The sequence below is a fragment of the Lonchura striata genome, chromosome 3, assembly GCF_050655825.1.
Source record: "Lonchura striata isolate lonStrDom1 chromosome 3, ASM5065582v1, whole genome shotgun sequence".
Taxonomy (NCBI): domain Eukaryota; kingdom Metazoa; phylum Chordata; class Aves; order Passeriformes; family Estrildidae; genus Lonchura; species Lonchura striata.
The window spans coordinates 5845541-5867605 of NC_140705.1; the positions used below are offsets into that span (position 1 = coordinate 5845541).

A 22065-nucleotide genomic window follows, 5' to 3' on the forward strand; every position below is an offset into this window, starting at 1 on the left:
TGACTAACTATAGAAAGGAAAAAAAAAAAAAAAAAAAAAAAAAAAAAAAAAAAGAGAGAGAGAGAGAAGAAAAGCTTGCATTTTCATAGCAAAAATCCACAACATGGAGTAATGGAGTAATGCAGGCATGGAGTAATTGTCCCAGTTGATAAGTTGTAGGTACATATGAGGCTTGCTTTTGGAAGGGAAAGTTTGCCTCCTTAACTACCTTGGGTAGTTAAAGTAGCAAAAGGGAAAAAAAAAAAAAAAAGACCTTGTGTGGGTGTCCTGATAAGTGCTTATTTTGATCCAAATTGTAATATGTTACACATGTATGGGCACAGCTGTGCTTGATAAGGCTTTCACCAGCACAACCATGTCCAAAACACAACCCCCTGACAATGTTTCTGTGTTATTGGGGTAGCTGAGATACCTGTAAATCCATTAAATCTAGTAACAGGTCCTTAGAGACCATTTTGGGGTTTTTTTTGGGGGTGTGTTAAATTGATAAGTCTTGTTATTAACGCTTTTATTTTATGATTTGCTGTTTCCAGGGCACAGACAGAAGCTTGATGACTCTAAACCTAGTTTGTTCTCTGAGCGCCTCAGTGATTTAGGGCGCATTCCTCATCCCAGTATGAGAGTAGGGGTCCCGACCCAGAGCCCACGGCCCTCTCTGAACTCTGCACCAAGTCCTTTTAATCCACAAGGACAGAGTCAGATTACAGGTAAGAGACAGAACCATAGGTTTGACTTGCACAGGCATTGGTAGTAATTGCTTATGGATAATTTGTGTCTCAGCTGCAGTAAAAGAGGCTGTTACAGAGTGGGGGATGTTGTCCAAGCAAAGCTAGGTGGGAAGTGGATTTTTCTATAGTGCTTGAAGCTGAAAATGTATTTTTTTTAAATATATTTTTGCCATAAATCTAAAATAGTCAATCCAGGTCATCTGAGTAGGGATCTGGTGAAATTCTAACTGCCACGTTGCTCTGCCTTCTCCATGTTGCAATAGTACCTTTAGTATACAATAGAATTAATATTTTTATTCAGCCTTGTTATTTTGCAGTTGTGTTAAGGGAAGCAGCCAGCACTTAATGGTATTTTTATCAGAATAAAAACACAATCTTCTCACATGGTGGTTTCCTTCCACCACCACTGCTGACCACGGTTACAATAAATGAACTGGGTTGTGGAGAAATCTCCGAAGGTTGCTCGTGAGGCTTGTATGCAACATTTATGATTGCATGCTAGAGACAGATTTCATTGTGCTGAGAGTAATCATAAAGCACCCACCATGTGTCACAGATTAGAAGGCTGAAATAAGATGTTTAACTGCAGCTATGCCAGAAGTTTACAGCAAAACGGTGAAGCCTACAAAATAAAGCAAAGTTGTTCTTTCTAGAGTCAGAGCTGGTTAAATTTTTCAAAAGAGATTCAAAGCAACTTCTATCTAACTTTGTGCATTTCTAGATTCTAAATTTGTGCTGACATGTTTGTGTCTATCCAGGATGTAAAGAGGTGTTGCCCCTGACCCATTGTTAGAATTGTTGGAGAACTTCACCTAGATACAAGTCTGTCAACAAAGCTCTTGGCCCAATTCCCTAGACTGATTTAATACTCACTTCTGCTGCTACAGATGCATCCACAGCAGAGTCCTTTGCCAGCATTTTACACCAGCATTCCTTTCCTGGTAAAGCACTCCTAGTATAGACATACTCTTTGAGTCAACCTAGGAAGATTTCTAGTTTCATGTTTCAAGTGGTTTTGACATGATACCAGCTGAAACTCAGTGGTTTTAACAAAGTGTTGTGGCTTTCTTCTTCTTTCTTTTCCTTCTTTTTTTAAGTTCAACTGGTTTATTAATTTGCAGTAAGAAAGAGAAGTGAGTTAATTTGAACCCAAAGCACTCAAAGAATTGCAACAAAAAAATTCCCATGAGCTGTGGCAAAGTTCTCCCAGATCTAGAAGTCTAACTTTAACTAGTGTAAAATGTTTATAATATATTAAATATGCTGATTGTACCCATTACATGGTACCTGCTGCCCCCCAGCTTCCCAGAGCAGGTTTTTTTGGCTAGGCTTCATATTTTGTTCATTGGACATATGAAGTCAGGGCTCTCGTGCATATCGTTTTCTGGGTAAGGACTGCCAAATTAAAACACAATATTTTTTTCTAACCAAGTCTTCTGTCTGGCAATGTTTGTAGACATAGTTCCCAAGAAAGCAGGGGGGAAATCCAGGCTATAAGCAGGTTTTTTTCCTTCTTCCTTGTGCCTCCATAGTTTACCTATTGTGCAACTTTATATCTAGGAACGAAAGCGGGTGAAATTCTTCCTGACCCCATCTGGTGATCAGCTTATGCCCTGAAGCACAAGAACTAAGATCCCCTTGTAATTTTCTTCCTAACTAAGTGTAACCTCATATGCTGGTCTCCTTCACATAAATGCCTCCTGTAGAAAATGTTCTGCTGGCTTTGATTAATAGACTTCTTCTCTGCCTCGTTATGAGGCAGCCGCAGCATTTACAGATCTGGGAGATGAAAACTTCAGATGAGCTTTCAATAAGCCTGACTGGAAACAAAGCTGTGTGGCATTCCCTGCCTTCTCTGCAAATTTAAGGGAGCACAGCTGAGACTTCATTGAGAGAGGGAAGATGCAATGCTGGTAGGGCAGAAAGAAGTGAGCTGAGGGATGCAGGCTGGATTTCCCATCTCTTGTGGATTATATGCATTAGAATCCCAAATTGCTCTGATTTCCCCCAAAATGGTGAGGACTTTGTAGTGACTAAGTGGTCTGATACATGGTACATGGGTGCAAGCTCTGGGAATTGCACTGGATTTCCACCAGGCTTTTGGGTGCTCTTCAGGACCTTGACTGTAATCTGTAAAGCTCATCATGCTCTGATGTTCCACCAAAGTGCTGGGATGCTTTTTTGCAGACAGTCCCTGTTCTGGGATCCTTCTTGTGGGATGGATGGGTACTCTTTGCTACACAAACCATGTCAAGGAGAGATAAAGGTGATGCCATGGACAAGGCACCCTTTGGTCAGTTGTTGAGTAGGAAATTGCTGCTTGGTATGGTGGTAGGGAGTGAGGTGCTTGGGCTGTCCTTCAACACCAGTTTCCTTGTTGTAGTGGAATACTCAAAATGCCACTTGCTTCTTAACATAAGCACTGCCTTGGGTAGATGTTAAAAGGGGAATAGACCCTTCTGTCTGAAAACCAGGATTTTTAAATTACCTTTATTAGAATTAACCATTCCTTTAGAAATACCATGGTTTCATTATCTCTTTGCCTAATTTTTATTTACGGGAAATAATAAATTTCTAATAACTGGAACAGTAAATACTGGTTTCCTACACAATATCCATATTATTGCTAGTAAGCACATTTTGCTTTGTTCCACTTGAAGCCTTGCATAGCTATTGCATGATTAAACAGACATATTATTTAAAGCCTGGCTGACCCACACCTGAGTCTGAAAGAACTCAGCACTTTAGGGTTCACTCTTATATTTCTTTTCTCTGTCTAGGTTGTGTTTATTTTCCTGGAGTATCAGAGTACAGGCTGTACAAATCACAGCACAGTCCTTAACCTACCACAGGACTGGGCTGTGGCAGGACAAGGCACAGAGTTGCCCTTATTCAACGTGGCATTTTAACTAGGATTCAGTAAAAGCTACATCGAAGGGTGATTAAAAAACAAATGGTCCAATAAGCAGCTGCCTTTGCTGAGGCAGTGCAGATCCAATTTGAACCCTGCTTGCTGCCCGTAAATCAGGAATCCTGTCCATTCACATTTGTTCACTGGTATATTTGCTTTTTTATTTTTTTCCCCTTTCCCTAACAGGCTCATGCAACTTGTTCATGTATCCAATTACATTCCCATTCAGACACTGAGTTGTTGCATTAGTGTTCCCGTATGAGATGAGGAAAGCTTGTTTTTTTCAAGATGCAACTGGTCAGGATTAGCTTCTGTAGGCCAGGAAAAGCCACAGGTGTAATGGTAGGAATGTGGTTGCTGTGAGGACCCCATTGGCTGGGCTGTGGGGACAGCAAAGTGGGAGTTAAGTGAGGTTTCATGCTCCATCACCACTGTGGCACTGGCTGATCTATAGGCAACCTCTGACTTTCATCACTGAAATAACAACCCTCAAAGGCAAGTCCTGTGAAACCTTCACTTTCTTCCCTTTTCCTTTTCCCTTTCTCCATGCACTTCAAGGATGTTATGCTTCCATTTCTCATCATTTTTTAAGGAGATTTAAAGTCTTCAGAACCGGCTTAGCAGGAAGATAGTGAGGAGATAATCTTCACTGACAGACAGGGACTGACTTCAGGGACAGTGTAAACTGAATCTGCAGACTGCTGTATTTTATGCAAACTGATTGCATCCTCTGGTTGACTAGCAAGTTGCCATTGTGGACCTCTATTTCATAAAGCTTGCACCCCTCCTATTACTTAACTTTATTTCTCTCTACCCCCTTTTAAAACTTAGCTGCCTACTGGCATGATTCACTGAGTTTGTCTTTTTTTTTTTCCTTTTCAAAAATGTGACTCTTGGAGGGGTGAGAGGAGAAATGGATTTAGAGGTTCTTCAGGCCAAAATCTGGTCTCAATTACTTTTTTGTACATTGGGGTGTAACTCCACTGGATTTGACTTTGTTGATTGAACTGGGCAATTCAGACGAAGCCCTGGGCTTTTAAAGATGCCTAAAAAAGAGTTAGAGAAGGGAAGAAGGTTGTATTCTGCTGTTGTTGTTTTGCTGAGGGGGTTGGTGTTACAACAATAGTTGAGTTACTCATGCAGAAAGTCATCTTGGCTTTGTTAAGATCAGAAGGAAGAATATTTGCTCTAAGTGTTTACCAAAGATAGCTCCAGACAGCTTGTTTTTTACTATTGGCACTAGCACTAATCCAACCAGCAGCAGCCAGAGCTAGAGCTGGTGGCTGGGTTTAAATGAGAGTGTGATGCATGTGATGTCTGGGTATTATAGACAGTACACCAAGGAGCTGTCAGCCTGTGATCATGCTCTGGTCATGTAACTCAGCTTGGAAAAGGGGGAATTGGTTTTTTTCGTATAGAAAATGAGTGTGCTTCACAATCCAACGCCAAAGTAGTGAAAAAAGTTGTTCTTCAGGGATATTTGCAGGTTTTTGCTTCTCTCCATTGACACTTCAGAATATGGAAAGTGTCCCTCTCCATGTCAGGGGATTTGGAACTAGATGATCTTTAAGGTTCCTTCCAACCCAAACTATTGCATGATCCTATGATAATTTCTGTTGGAAGAAGAGAAGTTGTGATACTGGAAAGCCAATGTCACTGGAAGAATGGGTCACTAGATGGGTTTTTTCTTTATTTGCTTTATAATTTTAGTTTTATGTGGTGCATCTACTCTTGGACTAATTTTTAAAGACTCTTATTGTCCATTAAGCATCAATATCCACCGTCCATTTAATGCAATTAGTCAGAGACAACAAAGGTCAAGAACCCTGCATATGTCCCATGACTATAAATGTGACAGCAAAACCTAGACAAAAATAATATGCAATACTCAGTATTTCCTGCTTTGCGGAGGTTCACCTGGAAGCGCAAACAGGATGGAGCTGTTTGCACATCAGTTTAGGCCTCGCCCCGCTGATTTGTTTCAGCTGAACTGTGCCCAGGCTGTCTCAGCATACCCACAATATGCCCTGCTGTGAAGGAATACGCTGAGAGCTGCACTTCCCCTCACACCCACACAGGCATAACAGAAATGTTTACAAAAGGAGGACTGCTCTTAGTAATCACTCCAAAGTTTTCGAGTGTAACTGCCAGCTCAGAGTGGCCCTCTGACTCCTTCACTCTTGTTGAATGCCCTGTTAGCCCTTCCCCATGGTTGCCATGTGGGAATGAGGGTGGCTTTCTCCTGGGAAGTTCATTTTATTATTATACTAAGTATTTTTCCTTGTTTTGGAGGGATTCCTTTAGGGAGGAATTCACATGCTCTCAGAGCTTTAAGATCTCTCATCTGTTCTGGGCTCTTTTTTGTGATGGCAAGTTCTGCTGTGCCTGCAGAGCATGTGGTGCTTTGGGTGATGGTGCCAAGTAGGGACTTGGCTAGCAGGGATCCTTGCACACATGGGAGCCCACCAGCCAGAGACAGTAGGGAAGTTGGCCTGTGGTGTAGGAGGCCAAGGAAAACCTCTTACAAATCACCCCACAGCTTCTTCCCCAATAGTATGTGTTAAATAGTCATTCCACCCCTTCTGGGCCAGAGCAAGGAGGAGGTGACCCTCTTAAGGGCCTCATGTTTGCCCCAGAAGCATCTGTGTGGATCTGCCCTGCAAGTGCTGTTGTGGCAGCTGGCACATCCCTGTGGTGCCCCCAGCACCCTCCTTTCCCCCCAGAGGTGCGATGGTGTGTGGGACCAGAAGAGATGGTCTGGTTGCCCTCAGTGGTGGGTCATAGCCACTGTTCCAGCACCATTGCAAGGACCACGTGAACCAGAGGGGTGCCACATGAGTTGTGTGTCCACCTTCAGGGACTATCTGGGGAAGCTTTGAGCTCTGCCTTGTGGCATTTTTCACTGTGAATTGGGCAATGCTGCTGAGCAGTGATGCTTGCCCTGTGGGCTCACAGGTCATCTTTGACTTGGCGAGGCAATGGCATTTCACCACTCTCACATCCATGCAAACCTTGACCGCCAAGCAAGCGTTGGCTTTAGGGCATTTGCTCCGGGATCTGGTAAGACTTGTATTTTCACTTTCTGGTTTCCTAACGGGTCAAAGATACCTTGAGCCAGTAAACCTCAGGGCAATATTTCCCACCCTGCCTCAACCATGACCTCAGCCATGTGTGGAGGAATCACAGTAACCCTCTGGCCTGAGGTACGGTGACTTCCTCCTCAGTCACTGAGCTCTGATGAATCATGTAATGTTCAATTTGGTTAAAGATTTTCCTCTTCATTATTTCCTATTCCCTGGGAAGAGTGATGTATTTGAGGTAGATGTTGGAAGAATATATGATATGCTTTGGGGTCATGTGATGGTCCATCCAGGCCCATATCCTGCTTCTGACAGTGCAGTATGAGATACTGTTTTGAAATACCACATGAGCCTTCAAAGAACCACTTTTTGCTATTTGTCATGCTTGTGTCCACACATTCGCAGTTGCTAGATTAAGGGTATTAAGTTTAAAACCAAGTCTAGCATGGGTGTTCAAAGTGATGACAGTGCCAGAGATGCTCAAGAAGTTCTTGCGCCATGAGGATTACACTACCAGGAGTGGCATGAGCCTCCAGAAAGGCGCCTCTTTTTCTTAGCTTTTCACCATCTTAGACCAAAATGATGTAAAAACATCGTCTACTATAACATTTTTTCCAGCCTTTACCTGCTATGTTATTTCCTCCTAGCAGTGGAGCTGACCTAAACCCAAAGCTTTAGGGGCCCTGTTTTCGATTCAGAAACAGAGATTGAAAAGGTCTTGGAGATTGAAGGATCTTGGATTTGAGATTGTGCTCCTAACACACCATTAATTTTAAGATTGTTTTTCCAGCAAGCCTAGGCTTTCTGTTCCCATTCAAAGATCATTTACCATTGACTGTATGGTGAATTATCGTAGTGGAATGAGGCAGAGAAATATGTCGATATCAGATGTAACAATGAGCAGTCAGTCAGATTTGAACCTGTGCCAATCTATACAACACTGGCCTTGAAATTGTTAAAGAAGTTCATTACATTTAATGATCAAGTGTCCTTCAGATTTCTGAGTTTATGTTAACCATTTATATTACTCAGCTCTAATATAAATGGCAAACTCCAGGAAAATCTTCTTAAAATTAAATTGGAAGGTGTTTTTTTAAATCTATATATCTATATAGTTATTTTGCTTCCAGGAAGTATCTGCTTTCCAGACATTTCTTCAAACAAATCATGTCTCAAGAGAAATAATAAACAAGAAGTAGCTGAAACTACAAGGTTTAGCTACATGGAAGAGCAGGGAAAGGAGTTAAAAAAGGAAAAAAATGTTGAATTTCCTGAAAAAGAGCCTTTGCTTATGCCATATGGCTGTCACATTGCTGTCTACAAAGCAGGGCTTTAGTACAGTGTTCTGATAGAGCAGGTTTTCTAAATGATTGTGCTTCCCTGAAAATAGTGGGCAGGATTTGAAGGGATGTGCTACAATTTCTGTGAGCTAGTCCAGAGATAGTTTTCTGTTTATTGTGCAGAGCCCCAAACAGACTTTGGGGTTGAAAGTGCTTCAATTTTGTCGATGTAAGGAAATAAAAAGCATAATTATGAGGTATTCACTGGTATATTTATCATCAGATATTAACTGAGAGCAAATGGTTTATGAATCTAAACATCAGTCAGTAAAACTAGGTCTCCTTCTACCAGTGCTTCAGCAAAAATTGATCTGTGTTTACCTAAAAATAATTTCCTCCATAGTAAGCTGTTGCAAATATATCAAAAGGTATCATTAGCTTCCAATAGTTATCCCAAACCATTTGGTTTCATATTTTGTAATTGAGGGTACTGTAAGTAATTGGGCCAGCATCCAAATGTGGCAATTTTTTGACGGATGCTGATAAGATTAATGACATTTTTCTCCTTGAGTAGTATTTTCAGCACTGAAAACACTATTGTGTGATATTTGAACTGGATAACAGCTTGACAGGCCTGCCAAGTGCTGACTGTAAAGTCTACCCACCTCTGAAGGAAATGGCCTTAGGTTTTGCCAGGGGAGATTTAGATTGGATCTTATGAAAATTTTCTTCACTTGAAGGTTGCTCAGGCTTTGGAATAGGTTGCCCAGGAAAGTGGTGGAGTCACTATCCCTGGGAGTGTTTAAAAATCTTGTAGCTGTGATGCTTAAGGGACATGGCTTGGCAGTGGACCTGGCAGTGCTGGACTCTGGTCTTAGGGGTCTTTTCCAACTGTAATGACTTTACAGTTCCATGATTCCATGAAGTCCACTTCCTAAGATCAGACCTGGGGCTCATTCTTGTTGTCTGCTTCTCTCTCTGATTCCTGGAGGACTGGCAACTCTTGGTATAGCATGCTGGAAGAGAGACAAGAGGAATTTGCATCCCAGCTTCTAGACCTTTTAAAACTCTGCTCTCTGGTCTGTTCATTTCCCACCGAAATTGTTCTGGGGAGGGAAAAGCACAGACCAAGACCTGAAAGGGCTGAGTCTTGAGGAGCAAGTTGTGTTTCATTACATTCTCACTCTTTGTAGTACTGATGTGTGTAGTATGTTCAGTAATCCCACTTCTTTCAATTGGGCTGTTGATACCTTAAAATTTTTCTTCTTTTTAAAAAAATTTTATCTTTTTTGTTTGTTTGTTTTTCCCCCTAGACCCCAGGCAGGCGCAGTCATCCCCGCCATGGTCCTATGACCAGTCTTACCCATCCTACTTGAGCCAGATGACTTCACCGTCCATTCACTCCACAACTCCCCTGTCCTCCACTCGAGGCACAGGACTTCCAGCCATTACCGATGTGCCCAGACGCCTCTCAGGTAAAGACTCTGTTTTGCCTAAAACAATTATGCAGAGAGGAACAAGACTGGCAACAGCTGCCTCCGTGGCCTCAGACAAACTTTGGCAAGGAGAGCAAACCTCAGCAGTGATACCAGGATTCCTGCATGGCAGGCAGGATTCAAAATCCCTTTTTTTTCAAATGTGGAAGAGCTGCTATGTTGCTCTGAGAATGTCTCTCTCAAATAACTTTAGGTTCATTTCAGATCAGATTATTTTTTAATTGTGAACTGATTCTTTGAACAAATTATCTCTTTTTTTTTTTTCTTTTTTTTTTTTAATTTTCCCTACAAAAGGATGTTTACTTGCATGTAATTAGGCACTGGCACAGGTTTCCCAGAAAAGCTGTGGCTGCCCCATCCCTAGAAGTGGTCAAGGCCAGGTTGGATGGGGCTTGGAGCATCTTGGTCTAGTAGGTGTCCCTGCATATGGCAGGAGGGTTGGAACAAGATGATCTTAAGGTCCCTTCCAACCCAAACCATTCTGTGATTCTATGTTTTAAAGTAAATGTTATACTCTCTATTTTTTGGTGCTTTACCTTTGTGGCGTGTGTGTTGTTAAGCATCCTGACAGATAGATGCCTTTATTTCTTCAGTAGTTATGGCTGAGGTTCATTCTCCTGTATTTCAATCCAGTAGCTCAAGAAAGACTGTTTCCTTAGTTAATATGTACTTAAGAAAACTATCAGAAACTAGTTGAGTCACTTAAAGGTAAAGATTGAACAAATTGTGCCTTGGAATGATGCAGGAGAGAGGAAATACATTTAGGAATATAGACAAGACAGTAGTGAGGAACTGAGACTTTTTTTTACCAAACAAATGCACATTTATATATTGCACAATTCACCTCTAATGGTCTCAGTGATAAAACCATCTGTGTAAAGTAATCTGATTGCCCCAAAGTAAGAGAGAGCCTGTCATGGCACACAGTAACCTTGTACCTCTTGCCAAAAATGAGGAACCTTAGGGGAGGGAGGCTCAGTCTTAAAACTCCAACCTTGCAAGTGTGGAAATATTAGCAGCATATGCCAAAAAAGCATGTGTAATGTAAAGAGAGCCTTTATGATTCATTAATGAAAACCAAAGAATCAGTCTTATTACATCTATTTTTTGCATGTTTGCAAGATATTATTATAATATTGGATGCTGCTGCCATACACCTGTTTGATTCCCAGCCAGGTGAATTTCTTGCTGTTGTGTTTTCCCCTTACACCAAGCTCATAGCACTGGAAATGCTGATCACTCCACTGAGCTGCATCCCTGACAAGCTGAACTGCAGCCAGCAGGCGTGGAGGATTTGATTAGCATAGACTCCCTGATTTCTTTCATCTTGGAGGAGGGAAGCTTTGTTTCTCAAACAGCCAGCTGCAAACCCCTCTGCAGCCCCAGTGCGCTCTGCCTTCACAGAGATGCCAAAGATCTGCATGTGGGCTGAGAGCTGGAGGGTTTTGGAGCAGGTTCCTGTGGGCTCTCCATGCAACACCCTGACTTGGGTCAAAAAACTCAATCGGCTTGATGCTGAGGAAATGCTTTGTTTGGCCTGAAACAGGTTCCCTTTGAGTCAGAGCCTCCTGATGGTCTGTGTTGTCGAATGGGTTATTTTTGCAATCGTGCCCGCGGCAATACCTGCAGGAGAGGCTCGGCTGGGACCTGGCAGCTGCACGCCGCATGCTCGCCCTGCAGCCCTTGCTTGTCTGTGTGTATTCAGACGTGAGCGCCTGGCATGTGGGCACAGGCAGAGAGTGACTAAAAGACCTGGCTGCGTACGTCGTGTGGCCGTGGGCTGAACTTTCCTGCCATGCTCTATGGCCATTTGCCTTCGCGCTTCTTGTCCTTCATCTTCCTAGGGCTTGAACGATGCCTCTGCAATGCCCTGACCTTTTTCCAGCAGGGGAATCTTGCTTCCAGTTAGATTCAAGAGTGAAAAGGGGGACTTTGATCTTCCACAAGGGCCAGAGGTTGTGTGCAGTGTTTGCTGACAGAAATGGAAATTCAGAATATAAATGCTCTACTCAGCACCAGAGAGAGGCATTCCTGGCTGAAGGACCCACTCAGATGCTCAGGATGCAAGCAGGCACATTGCAGCCTCAGCTGCAAACATGACAGTGCCTCTTCTCAAGGTTTCATTTGCAGTGCCACAGGGAGGGAGGGCAGCATCCAACACCTCCTATATCTAAAGAGTGAGAGAAATGCAAGTTTTAAGTTGCCCCGTACAGCAAGCAATTTATCCTTCACACTCAAAGAAATGCAAATCTTCACTCAGTTACTTAATGCATATTTAGGAAGAGAACAGAACTCTGAAGAAGGTAGGAAATTACTGCAAAGAAACACTAAAATAGTTAGAAAACTTCAGGCATTTTTAAAGCATCAGGGAGAAATTAAGAGTTTTATAAGGCCTTGAATAAAAAAGTTGCTTTCCGATACAGTGGCAGAAATCTGATTATCAAGGCTGTTAAAAGTATACAAGGTCATTTTAATGAATGCCATATTTACTGCCTGTTTCTTAACATCATGCAGGAGGAAAAATGAGTAAAACCTCCCCCTTAGCCTTGGCTGTCACACCTACAGGCACAGAACTTCCTATCTGCCCTAATTTCACATTACCCAGCCTTTCCACAAGCCTCCATGGCTTTACCTGCACAACTACTAAAGTTGTTCTCACCCAGATATTGAAAATATTCCATCCAATAAAGCAGGAGTGGCTCCTGGTTTTATTGTCAGTGGCAGCCCTTGAGAGCTACTTTTAATAATTTTTCTTTGACTAAAACCACACTCATCCTTATGGCCAAAGTGGTGGTGTTCTTCTCCATCTTGGGATGGATACATGAGCCAGCAGTGTGCCCACATGGACAAGACCAAAAGCACCTAACCTGTATCAGCAATGGTGTGGCAGCAGCACCAAGACAGTGACCATCCCCCCATGCTGGGCACTGGTGAGGCCACACCTTGAATCCTCTGCTCAGTCTCAGGACCCTCAAACCAGAAAGACACTGAGGGGCTGGAGCGTGTCCAAAGAAGGGATCGGAGCTGGGGAAGGTTCAGGAGCAGCTGAGGGAGCTGGGAGGGCTCAGCCTGGCAAAGCGGAGGCTCAGAAGGGACCTTCTCACTCTCTACAATTCCCTAACAGGAGGATGCAGACAGGTGAGGATCAGGTTCTGCTCCCAAGTAACAAGTGATAGGATGAGAGGAAATGGCCTCAAGTTGCACCAGAGGAGATTTAGATTGGATATTAGGAAAAAATTCTTCAATGAAATGGTGGTCAGGTAAAGGAACAGGCTGCCCAAGGCAGTGGTGGAGTCACCATCCCTGGAAGTGTTCAAAAGGCACATGGATGTGGCCCTTAAAACACTAAACATAGTTTGATGTTGGATGTGGTGCTGCTGGGTTGGACATGATGGTGTTTTCCAACCTTAACGATTCCATGAATTTTGGTGATGAGATTGCCTGTGTTTCAACCCCAGATTAGGCTGAACATCAGAAGAGGTTTGGGGCTGCAGGACAGGATGTGGTGGGGCACTGCCATAGTAGTGCATGCAGTTGCTCATCCCATAGGAGAGGAGAAAAGGGCAGCAGGCTGCAACCCTGAGGAGCTCCTCAGGCAGCTGCTGCAATGCAGCTGAACTGGTCCTGTCAGTGTCTCGGATGATTTCTCTGCGCTACTGGCAGGTTTGCATGCGTGCTGCAGGCACGTGCACATGTGTGCCCATGGCTGCCAAACTGCAAGCATTCATCTTCTATATTCTCCAGCTGGGGGTCAGTGCTCTGTTTGCACTGCTCTACAACTAATCAATTATATATTCCAAGTATCTGGGCAGTATTCAACAGCACAAGCTGAAAAGCAAAGGAAAAAAAAAAATTATCTGGCATCACTCATGCAACTTTTGAACCAATTATATTTCTAGTCTAGAAGTTTTACATTCATATCAAGAAAAAATAAAGAAACAATTCCATGAGGCCATGAAATTGCCTTACCTTAATATTTCAATCATAAAAAGAGCAGGATTCTCCATGTTTTATTAAAATATCTGTCTGTTCAGACTTCCCCAGAAGACAGTGAAAGTTGGTGGCCCAGCAGATTAATATTCTTAATTAAATAATATTGTAGTGGAAGCCATGGGAATATAAGAAAAGGGTCATTTTAGAGAGGGTTTGCCTGAGGGATGTAGTCTTATTACGTGATTCATAGTGAATGCACTCAGTCTTTCTGTCCTATGCATAACCAAAGTGCATGTGGGATGGGGAGCATGGGTGACTATTATGCAATTAATGTATATGATTCATATAAATATACACATCACAGCCATTTTACATAACACTTTGGGGCTGATCCAGCAATTCCTGCCCACATGGAAGGTTCAGAGCAGGGACTACAGGTTGAGTTGTTCTTGCAGTCAAAAGAGGGCTGCTCCCAGGCAGGTGAAGGAGGGATGGATACAGATGTCCCCAGGGCAGATATCCACTCCTGAGACACTCACCTCCAACTCCCTTTTGAATCAGTGAGGACAAAGTGACATTTTCAGGACTTGACCAGTCTGCAGGTGATCTGTGCTGGTCCCTGGCAGTGCCTGGGAAGAGCCTGTTTGTCTCTGAAGTGAGCCTAGGTGAGTAGTTCAAGTACAGGCACGTATGATCTGATAGCCTGCCTTTGCTGAGGTGATTTAAGAGACAGTTTAACTGTCCCATAAACATATCCATATCACAGCCTAATTGCACTCTAGTCCTGGTTTAACCCTACCTCACCCTGACCTCGACCTTCTCTGCTGTTTAAGGGTTTGAGCTTGATTTTAATTTTGTTGAGAATCCTAAGAAGAAGAATTCTTCCTCTACACTTTTCCTGGACTTACTTACCCTTCTGCCTAAACACGAATCTCTTAGATTTTGCTTCACCATTGACAGAGATTTTCAGGGTCAAGATCTTCAGATGCTGGAGGACCTGTCCTGCAGGTGTACCACAAACACGTTCAGTGCTGACTGTGGAAGATCCTCTCTGTGTTTGACAAGTTCCATATGACAAATGAGAAAATTAAAACTGAATCTAAATAGCAGGACAAATTACCAAACCTGCCTTTTCCAGGCTTGGGCTGGACCCTTCCTAGCTGGGGATGTGCCACCATGCCCAGACATTGCTGTCCAACTAGCTGGATTCGCCACAAGATGCAGGGTGGGGAATGTCATTATATTTACTCTGTTATTCAGTAGAGCCATGCTGAGATAGATGAGGGAGATGCTGGGATCAGGCCCTAAACAAAAGAAATCTACAGACCCATCCCTCTGAACTAAAATGGCCAGAAAGTGGTATCTTCACCAATAAATTATACAGTGGTAGGGCTGGACTGTTAAATACCAGTACTGTTAAGCTGTCAGCAAGGCTGGTGTTGAGTGGGGTTGGCCAGCATGGTCACAAACAGGTTCCAGTTGTGGTTTGGAAATGAGCAGAGTCCTGAACCTGCTCCTGTGGGCAGCTCAGAGTCAGCTACCCCTTTATGGAGTCAGGATTTAACATTACATCTGTGGCCAGACCATCCTGAGTAGATTTAGAGCCAGAGAATGTGCCCTGACCCTGTTTGCTAGTTCATGTATAGCCAAACTTTCCCATTAATTTGTCTCGCTCTGTAGATAAATCACCACAATGTTTTGGGCCATCCTGGACCCTTACCTCAAATTGAAATTTAAGAAACCTTTCTGTTCTCCCAGCTCACTGATGGCTGGCAAATATAAATGCAATGCCAGCCATGCCTTAATCAGGGAGAATACTGGTTTTTTACACAATTTAATTTTCATTTTTGTTAGTCTAAAAATCATATAATAAAAAACCACATGGAATGGAAGCAGCTCCAGCTGAACCTCTGGATTTAGTATTGGTATGTCAATGAGAAAGAGGCTCACTGTGATGGACTTTTTTTTCTTTGGATCCTGTACTGGTTGTCATCTTGGGTTTCTTACCCTGTGCGTGAATTACCGTGGATTTTGCTAGTGTTACGTACTCACATGATTTTTTTAACTAGGATTTTTCCTTTTGGGGGGAATTTGGTCTTTGAAACAACTTTTAGAAAGAAATGTTGTTTGTCTTCTTCTAAGGAGCTCAGAAAACTTTACAGCAACTAAGTAGAAGCTGTGACCATGGAAGTAGCTGTGCTTTCATCCTTAATTCCTGCTAATTTGATTAAATGTTGTGGGTAATAAGGAAATTTCAAGACGGGACCTTTCATAAGGGAAAGCACTAGTGCTGTCTCCAAAATACAATTCTTTTCTTCTCTCTGTGCTGTGGAAAGCAGAGAAACAGTTAATGCTGTGGCTATTGCCAGCATGGCCCTGGTGTGAGCAGCCCCTGCAATGAATGAGCAGTTCACGCTTCAGCAATATTGTCTCAGGCTCTTGGCAAACCCAAGAAGCCAGCTCGGTTTCTGGTGTGCTTGCTATGCTGAGATGTTTTTCTTGGTGACTGTAACAATTTTCACTCTGTCTTCTTCTTCTTCTTCTTCTTCTTCTTTTTTTTTTTTTTTTTTTTCTTAATTAAATGGAAGCCAAAAGACTCAAGGTTGTTTCTGTCTCCATTTCGCCTTGCTAATGTTCAATGCTTTCCCTGCGAGGTGAAACTGAGTCAAGGCAAAGTAAAGAACTTGGGGGATCTCAGGTCTTCAGAAACAACCCACTCATTTTGCTGCCTTCCCTAAACTTGTAACTCGCCTTCCTTTTTTTTTTTTTTTTTCATTATTTTTCAGTGGTTCTATTTATTTTGTTTACCGCAGGTTTTCCATTTTTAGTCTCCTGCCCACTTGGTGCCACTTGGGAATCTCAGCACCTTGGCACTCATCTGTGGGCTTTCAGTAGCAGCCTCTCCACTGGGCTGAATCTCTCATTGGAGTAATTGTCCAGAAGATGCGCTGCATAATCCCTACCTCAAATTTTTCTAGCATGGGTGGCCTCAAATTAGGCACCTATGCCCATATTTAGGTGGTAAAACAAGTGGGCTGATTTTCAGATGTTTGAATGTTACAATGCGTGTCTTTAAGCCCTTTTATTTACTTTAAACGGCTGTTGGGAGAGGAAATAAACAGGAAAAATGAAGGCAGAGGGAAGGAGTTTTATTCCTGAAATAAGGGATTTTAAAAAGTACTGAAAAGAACTAAGTGGAATGTTTTGAAATGGAATAAATTTGTTGCTGATACAGGCAGGAAATAGCACACTCAAATATATGTGGATGTATAGATATATTTTTATCTGAGCTTTTTTTGCAATGTGTTTTATATTTAGGACACATATCAAGATTTGCATCTGTTTCCAGAACTTGCTGCTAACAGTTAGTAATGATGCCAAAACATACTTTAGTTCCAGCTTGAGACCAAATGATATTCAGGGCTTTTTTTTATTACTAATTTAGGGTCTGATATTAATTAAGGAAATTTTCCATAAGTGCCAGGCTTTTTCTGAAGAACTCATTAAAATTATATTAACTTAAACCGGAATCACAGTCTGAGCATGTTTTGTAATGATTATTCTTACTGACTCTGCTGGGTTTTGTAAACAGAATGCTAATTGCTAGTGGGGCAACTGGGTCCTCAATTCCAGACTTCCAAAGGGACAGATCCTGAGCCACTACCTAGATGTGTGTTCCCAGTATAGTCAATAAGCCTCTAACAGGAAGGCTGTGGGATCGAGCTCTTTGTTTCATCCTTCTGCAAAGGCGTTTGATGATTTCCCCCTTCCCTTTGTGGAATTGCTGTTAATTTTCTACCTAGGATGGAGCCAGCAATGGCAGCTGAGGCAGGCTCACATGTGTGCTGATGTGGAGAGGAAATGGATCTTCATGTGTGAAGCTCTCTGGTACATACAGGGTGGTCAGGTCCACTTATTTACCCTCCTCCCCTCACAGGCCCACAAGGAAGCTGGGGAGACTTCTGACAGGAGCATGGAGTGACAGTGCAAGGGGGGAACGGCTTTAAACTGAAAGAGTTGATTTAGATCAGACATGAAGAAATCATCACTGTGAGGATGGCAAAATTCCAACACAGGCTGCCCAGAGAGGTGGTGGATGACCCATCTCTGGAAACATTCAAGGCCAGGTTGAATGGAACTCTGAGCAACCTGATCTAGTTGAAAATGCTGCTGCCTATGGCAGGAGGGTTGGACTAGGGGACATTTAAAAGGCCCTTTCCAACCCAAACCATTTTGTGATTCTATGATGTTGCCCTTAAATCTTTGTGGCCTTGTGTCTTTGTTGCTTTGAATTGGGTTTGATTAATTGGCCAATATGAATTTACTAAATGGTTCCATAAAATGCTGGAGAATTTGGTCCTTCTTAGACTGTGACTGTGTTTGGTAGACTGTGACTGTGTTTGGTAGAAGGTAAGGTAAAGGAGTATCATATGCCCTTCAGGAGCTGAATGATTTAAATTCTACTAATTTTACACTAAAAAGCACAATTCAAGAGGTAAAAACTGCTCCTGGTAGAAATAGCTGTAGCTGCCTTGGTTTTTATTGAAATTTCCTCTCATTTCTGGCCATGTAGAATTGACCACACTGAATTTGGTCAGCAAGGGAGTGTTAGATCCCAGCAGAGCTTCAAAAACACCTTTTTGAAGTGGTTTAGTAATGGTTGTTGGCCTCATTTTACTCATGACCAAATATCTTCCTCTCTTGATGGATGTTTTAGCAGAAAAGAACCTGGTGTCCTGCCAGCTTGGCTGTCATATTTCAAAGAGCTTTGATACTGGTGACACTGGGCTGATATTGGTACAAAAGGGAAGGCAAGAGCCATGCAAGTGGCTCGGTTTTTCTGTGGTTGTACAAAAGCAAACAATGTAGGCAGTGAAGAAGACAAAGATGGATGAGATAAAATGAGGGAGCGCACCTTCACATGGGCCACAAAGGATGTTATTAAGGGAGAAGGAACTATTTCATATGCATAAAGGGAGTGTATTTGGGGACACTAATCTTGAAATCTCTTAATATTTGCTTTCAGACTGACTCAAAAGAGAGTGAGGGAAGGGATCAAAAGCAGGAGATGCCTTCCTGAGCTTGGGACAGTTTCCCCATGTCTGCAGGAGCAGTGTGCAGGTGGTGGAGTGGCCCCTCAGGGAGAACCCAACCCTGTACCTATGTGGTGCTTGATGGTGCTGCTGTGTCCAAGGAGTTTTTGTGGAATGTGAGGATTTTTAGCAATGGTGAAGCTTCATCTATAAGGCACAGAATAATCTGAATAATTTGACATAAGCAAATCTCCATGGATGTATAAATTCATTTATTATTGTACAGTGAAGCCCATGTGGACATCTGCTTTGACCCGAAGTATAAGATTTCCCTGAATTACCTTTCATTTGAACTTGAGGGCAACCTTTGAGAAAAAAAGAAAGCCCAAACACCCAGTTCAGCTTAACTGAAAAATTTCCAGGGAAGCAAAACCCACCACAGCCTTTGGTTACAGATGCTAATTAACCTTGCTTTGAAATTTGTGTCTTATTACCAGTCTGAATTTGTCTAACTTTAGTTTCCACTCATTTGAACTTGCTACAACTTTGTCTGCCAGAACGTAGCACTGATTTTGATTTCTGAGGGCCTCGTGGGTTTCTGTGTTGGTGACAGGTACAGGGATGTGGGTAGCACTGGAGGCTGTGGTGGGTCTCAGGGAGGTGGCAGAAGCCACAGGGAACTGGCTGGTGCAGGGCAGAACTGGTTTGACCTGCAAGGAATCTGAAGGAGGACTGTGAAAAAATATTTTGGTCAATTCAGTTTGCTGTGGCTTCACTATAATATATCAAATCGTGGAAGTTCCCTTTCCTAATCAGTCAAACTCCTACTGTATCTGCTATAAAGGTGTGATTTTTGGTTGAATTACTAGTGGCACTCTACTTTTCCAACCCACCTGAAAAAATGAACTGGGAAAGCATTTTTCACTGACTTTATGGGCTTCTGCAATTCTTTTAGGAATTTTTCTGCCCTTGTATTTGCCCAATTGCAAAGTCCTAACAAAATTAATTTAATTTCTCAGACACTACCCTAGATGGAGAGAAAGGAGTAAAACTGTAGGATGCATGGCCTCCCTTAGTTTTCCTGCACTGTTTAATCTTCCATTTTAAGAAACAAAACTATAGTCACTGGATCTTTTCCTCCCAGGTTTAGTTTGCATTTCCATTGTCAAAAGCAAAGCTCAGAGCTGAGGCTGTGGCACTGTTGGGGAGCAGACACTCAGCCAGAGCAGCCTCTTTGCTCTCCACAATCCTAATTATTCCACAGGCAAATCTGCAAATAGACAGTTGAAACTGTGTTTATCTCTTGGGATTACTTGGACCAGGCAATGTTCTCGTTGTGTGAAGAAGTTTAACTCTGTCAAGAGAGGTATCATCATACACTTAGTGCAGGTGATTTTGTGGTGGTTTAAAGGTGTGTTTGGAGGAGGAGAGGAGTCAACGTGCTGTGTGCTCAGCCCTGTCTGGGCCATGTCATCTCCAAACTTCCCAGCTGTTGTTTCCAAAAGTCTCTCTAATCATCCATTTGACCTTTTATCTTGTGGTAGCCATGAGTGTTAGCTGTAATATGTTATTTTGTAATTTGGGAGTGCTGGGATAGGCAGCTAGAAGAAGCCTCCTTGGGCTTGTGTGAGAAAGAGGAGCAATAGTAAGAAATGGGAGCATCAGCAGAGAAAACAGCCTGAAGGTTTTAAATCAAGGATCAATTCTGAAAGCAAAATGGAGGGGTAGGGCATCTCATGGCAATCTTTCCATCTCTTAACATCACAAATCTCTGGCAGTGAGCAGTGAAAGGTGGAATGCTTGGGTTAGGAGCAATACCCACAAAGCCTCTTTCATTTAGCTGAGATGAAAAGCCCCTACACAGGCTCTAGTGATGCCACATGTGTGGTTTCCACTTGTTATTTTTAATGTTTAACTGGGCTATCACTGTCTGATCCATAGGCATCACTGCTTTTTAATGCCCCTTCCTATTAAACAGATACTGTTTCGGATTGGCAGAATATTATAAAGCCAGCAGCTAAAAGTATGTCCATCTTGGTTAAGTTTATTAATTAGGCTTTACAATGGGCTTGCTTGGAAAACCAGTTTGAGTCACAGGTACTGGACCAAATCTATGAGGCACATCATTTTTATTGGATAGATGTCTGTAAAAACACAGCTTGCCATATTTAATTTTGCACTGAAATGATGTTTTGCGTTGTGTTGAAAGCTGATTGTGGGATTGAAAAATTTCCACAAACTGGAGATCAGTCCCCTTGTCGAGCCATCAGTTGAGGTTTTGGCTTTAGCTGGAGCATCCAGGTTTGGCTCCTGCAAGCAGTGCAATTCAGTGATCAAAGTAATAGTTGTATTTGGGAATAGCTAATGGACCTCTTCTGGAATTACTGCTGGCTGTGGAGAATACTTGTATTGTGATGGTGTCTGGAGGTCTCATACCCCTTGTGCTAAGGACTCTACAGTGAAAGAGGGGGAGGAAAAAAGGGGAAATCAGCCTGTCCCCTATGAATTTGCACTCTTAGGTACAGTGCAGCTGGCTACAAGATGTGCAATGGAGTACAAGAGGGAATTGTAACATGAAGGGAACCAGCGAGGTGGTGGCAGGGGTTGTAGCCTTACTAGATCCAGGTAGTAGTGAGTGTGGGTCAGAAGGGAGTGCAAAAGTGAAATTGTAAGGAGGGTACTGAGGTAGCTCTGTGGGTCTTCACCTCCTTCTAGGCTTCAGAACAAGCAGGAAAGAAAGGAAAAAGCTGATTGTCACAGCTTGTAAAAAGAAGGAAACGGTGTTGGTCAGGTGAGGCCAAGGGACCATTCAGGACCAATCACCTTCTCAACCTGGCCAAAAGATCCCCTGGAGATCAAAATCAGAATATATATATATATATATATATATATATATATATATATATATATATATATTGCTGAAAGTTTCTATCTGGATCAGTGAATTCAATATCTGTTGACACAGCTCTGTGAAATCTTCTTACCCTTAGGTAGGTGGGAATTAACCTCAAAGGAGCTGCTGGATCAATTATATTTCCTATAGGTCTGTAGTGTCACAGTCATATAGGACTGGCAGAGACCTTGTGAGATCATATGATTTCTACTCCTGTGCAGAGAAATAGGATCAAACATCTGCAGATGATTCCCGTTGAGTGGAGCCAACTAGTTATGTGTGTTGTTGCCACTGAAAACAAAAATAAAACTCTGTCCCAAAGAAGGAATCCCAGCCAAAAAAATTAATTATAGTTGAAATAGCTAATTTGAATGCAGTTAAAAGACTAGAGCTGGACAGGGTTTGTCAGCCTTGAAAGTCTAGAGACCTCTGTGAGAAAGATCATAAACATTTAGATATCCTTAAGGGTGCAAATTTCAAGGCCTAAGATCCAATCTAGGGACTGACCACTGAAAAACAGACCTTCTGCAAAGGCAACTGTCTGGCCAAATAGGAAGGGAAGCAAGTGCCTCAAAAACACCAGCAGGGCTGCTGACCCAACATAAGACCAAGATGAAATGGCTCATTGGAAGAGGATCTCATAGAAGCTGCTCAGAGGAAGTCCCCGGGAACTGTGGTGTGGATGCTGGCATGGCTGGAGGAGCCACAGAG

At 42.6% G+C, this 22065-nt stretch overlaps 1 protein-coding gene across 4 annotated transcripts in view; it reads left to right on the forward strand.

The window, feature by feature from the left end:
• RUNX2 (RUNX family transcription factor 2) overlaps positions 1–22065 on the forward strand; it is a 215691-nt gene that overhangs the window by 111801 nt on the left and 81825 nt on the right. For 2 of the 4 annotated variants that reach the window (XM_077782468.2, XM_021527232.4), the window contains exons 6-7: positions 534–707; positions 9313–9474. In XM_077782468.2, coding sequence (XP_077638594.2) covers positions 534–707; positions 9313–9474 — 336 coding nt within the window. The remainder of the gene's footprint in view (positions 1–533; positions 708–9312; positions 9475–22065) is intronic. The other 2 variants (XM_085576238.1, XM_021527233.4) reach the window with 1 other exon arrangement.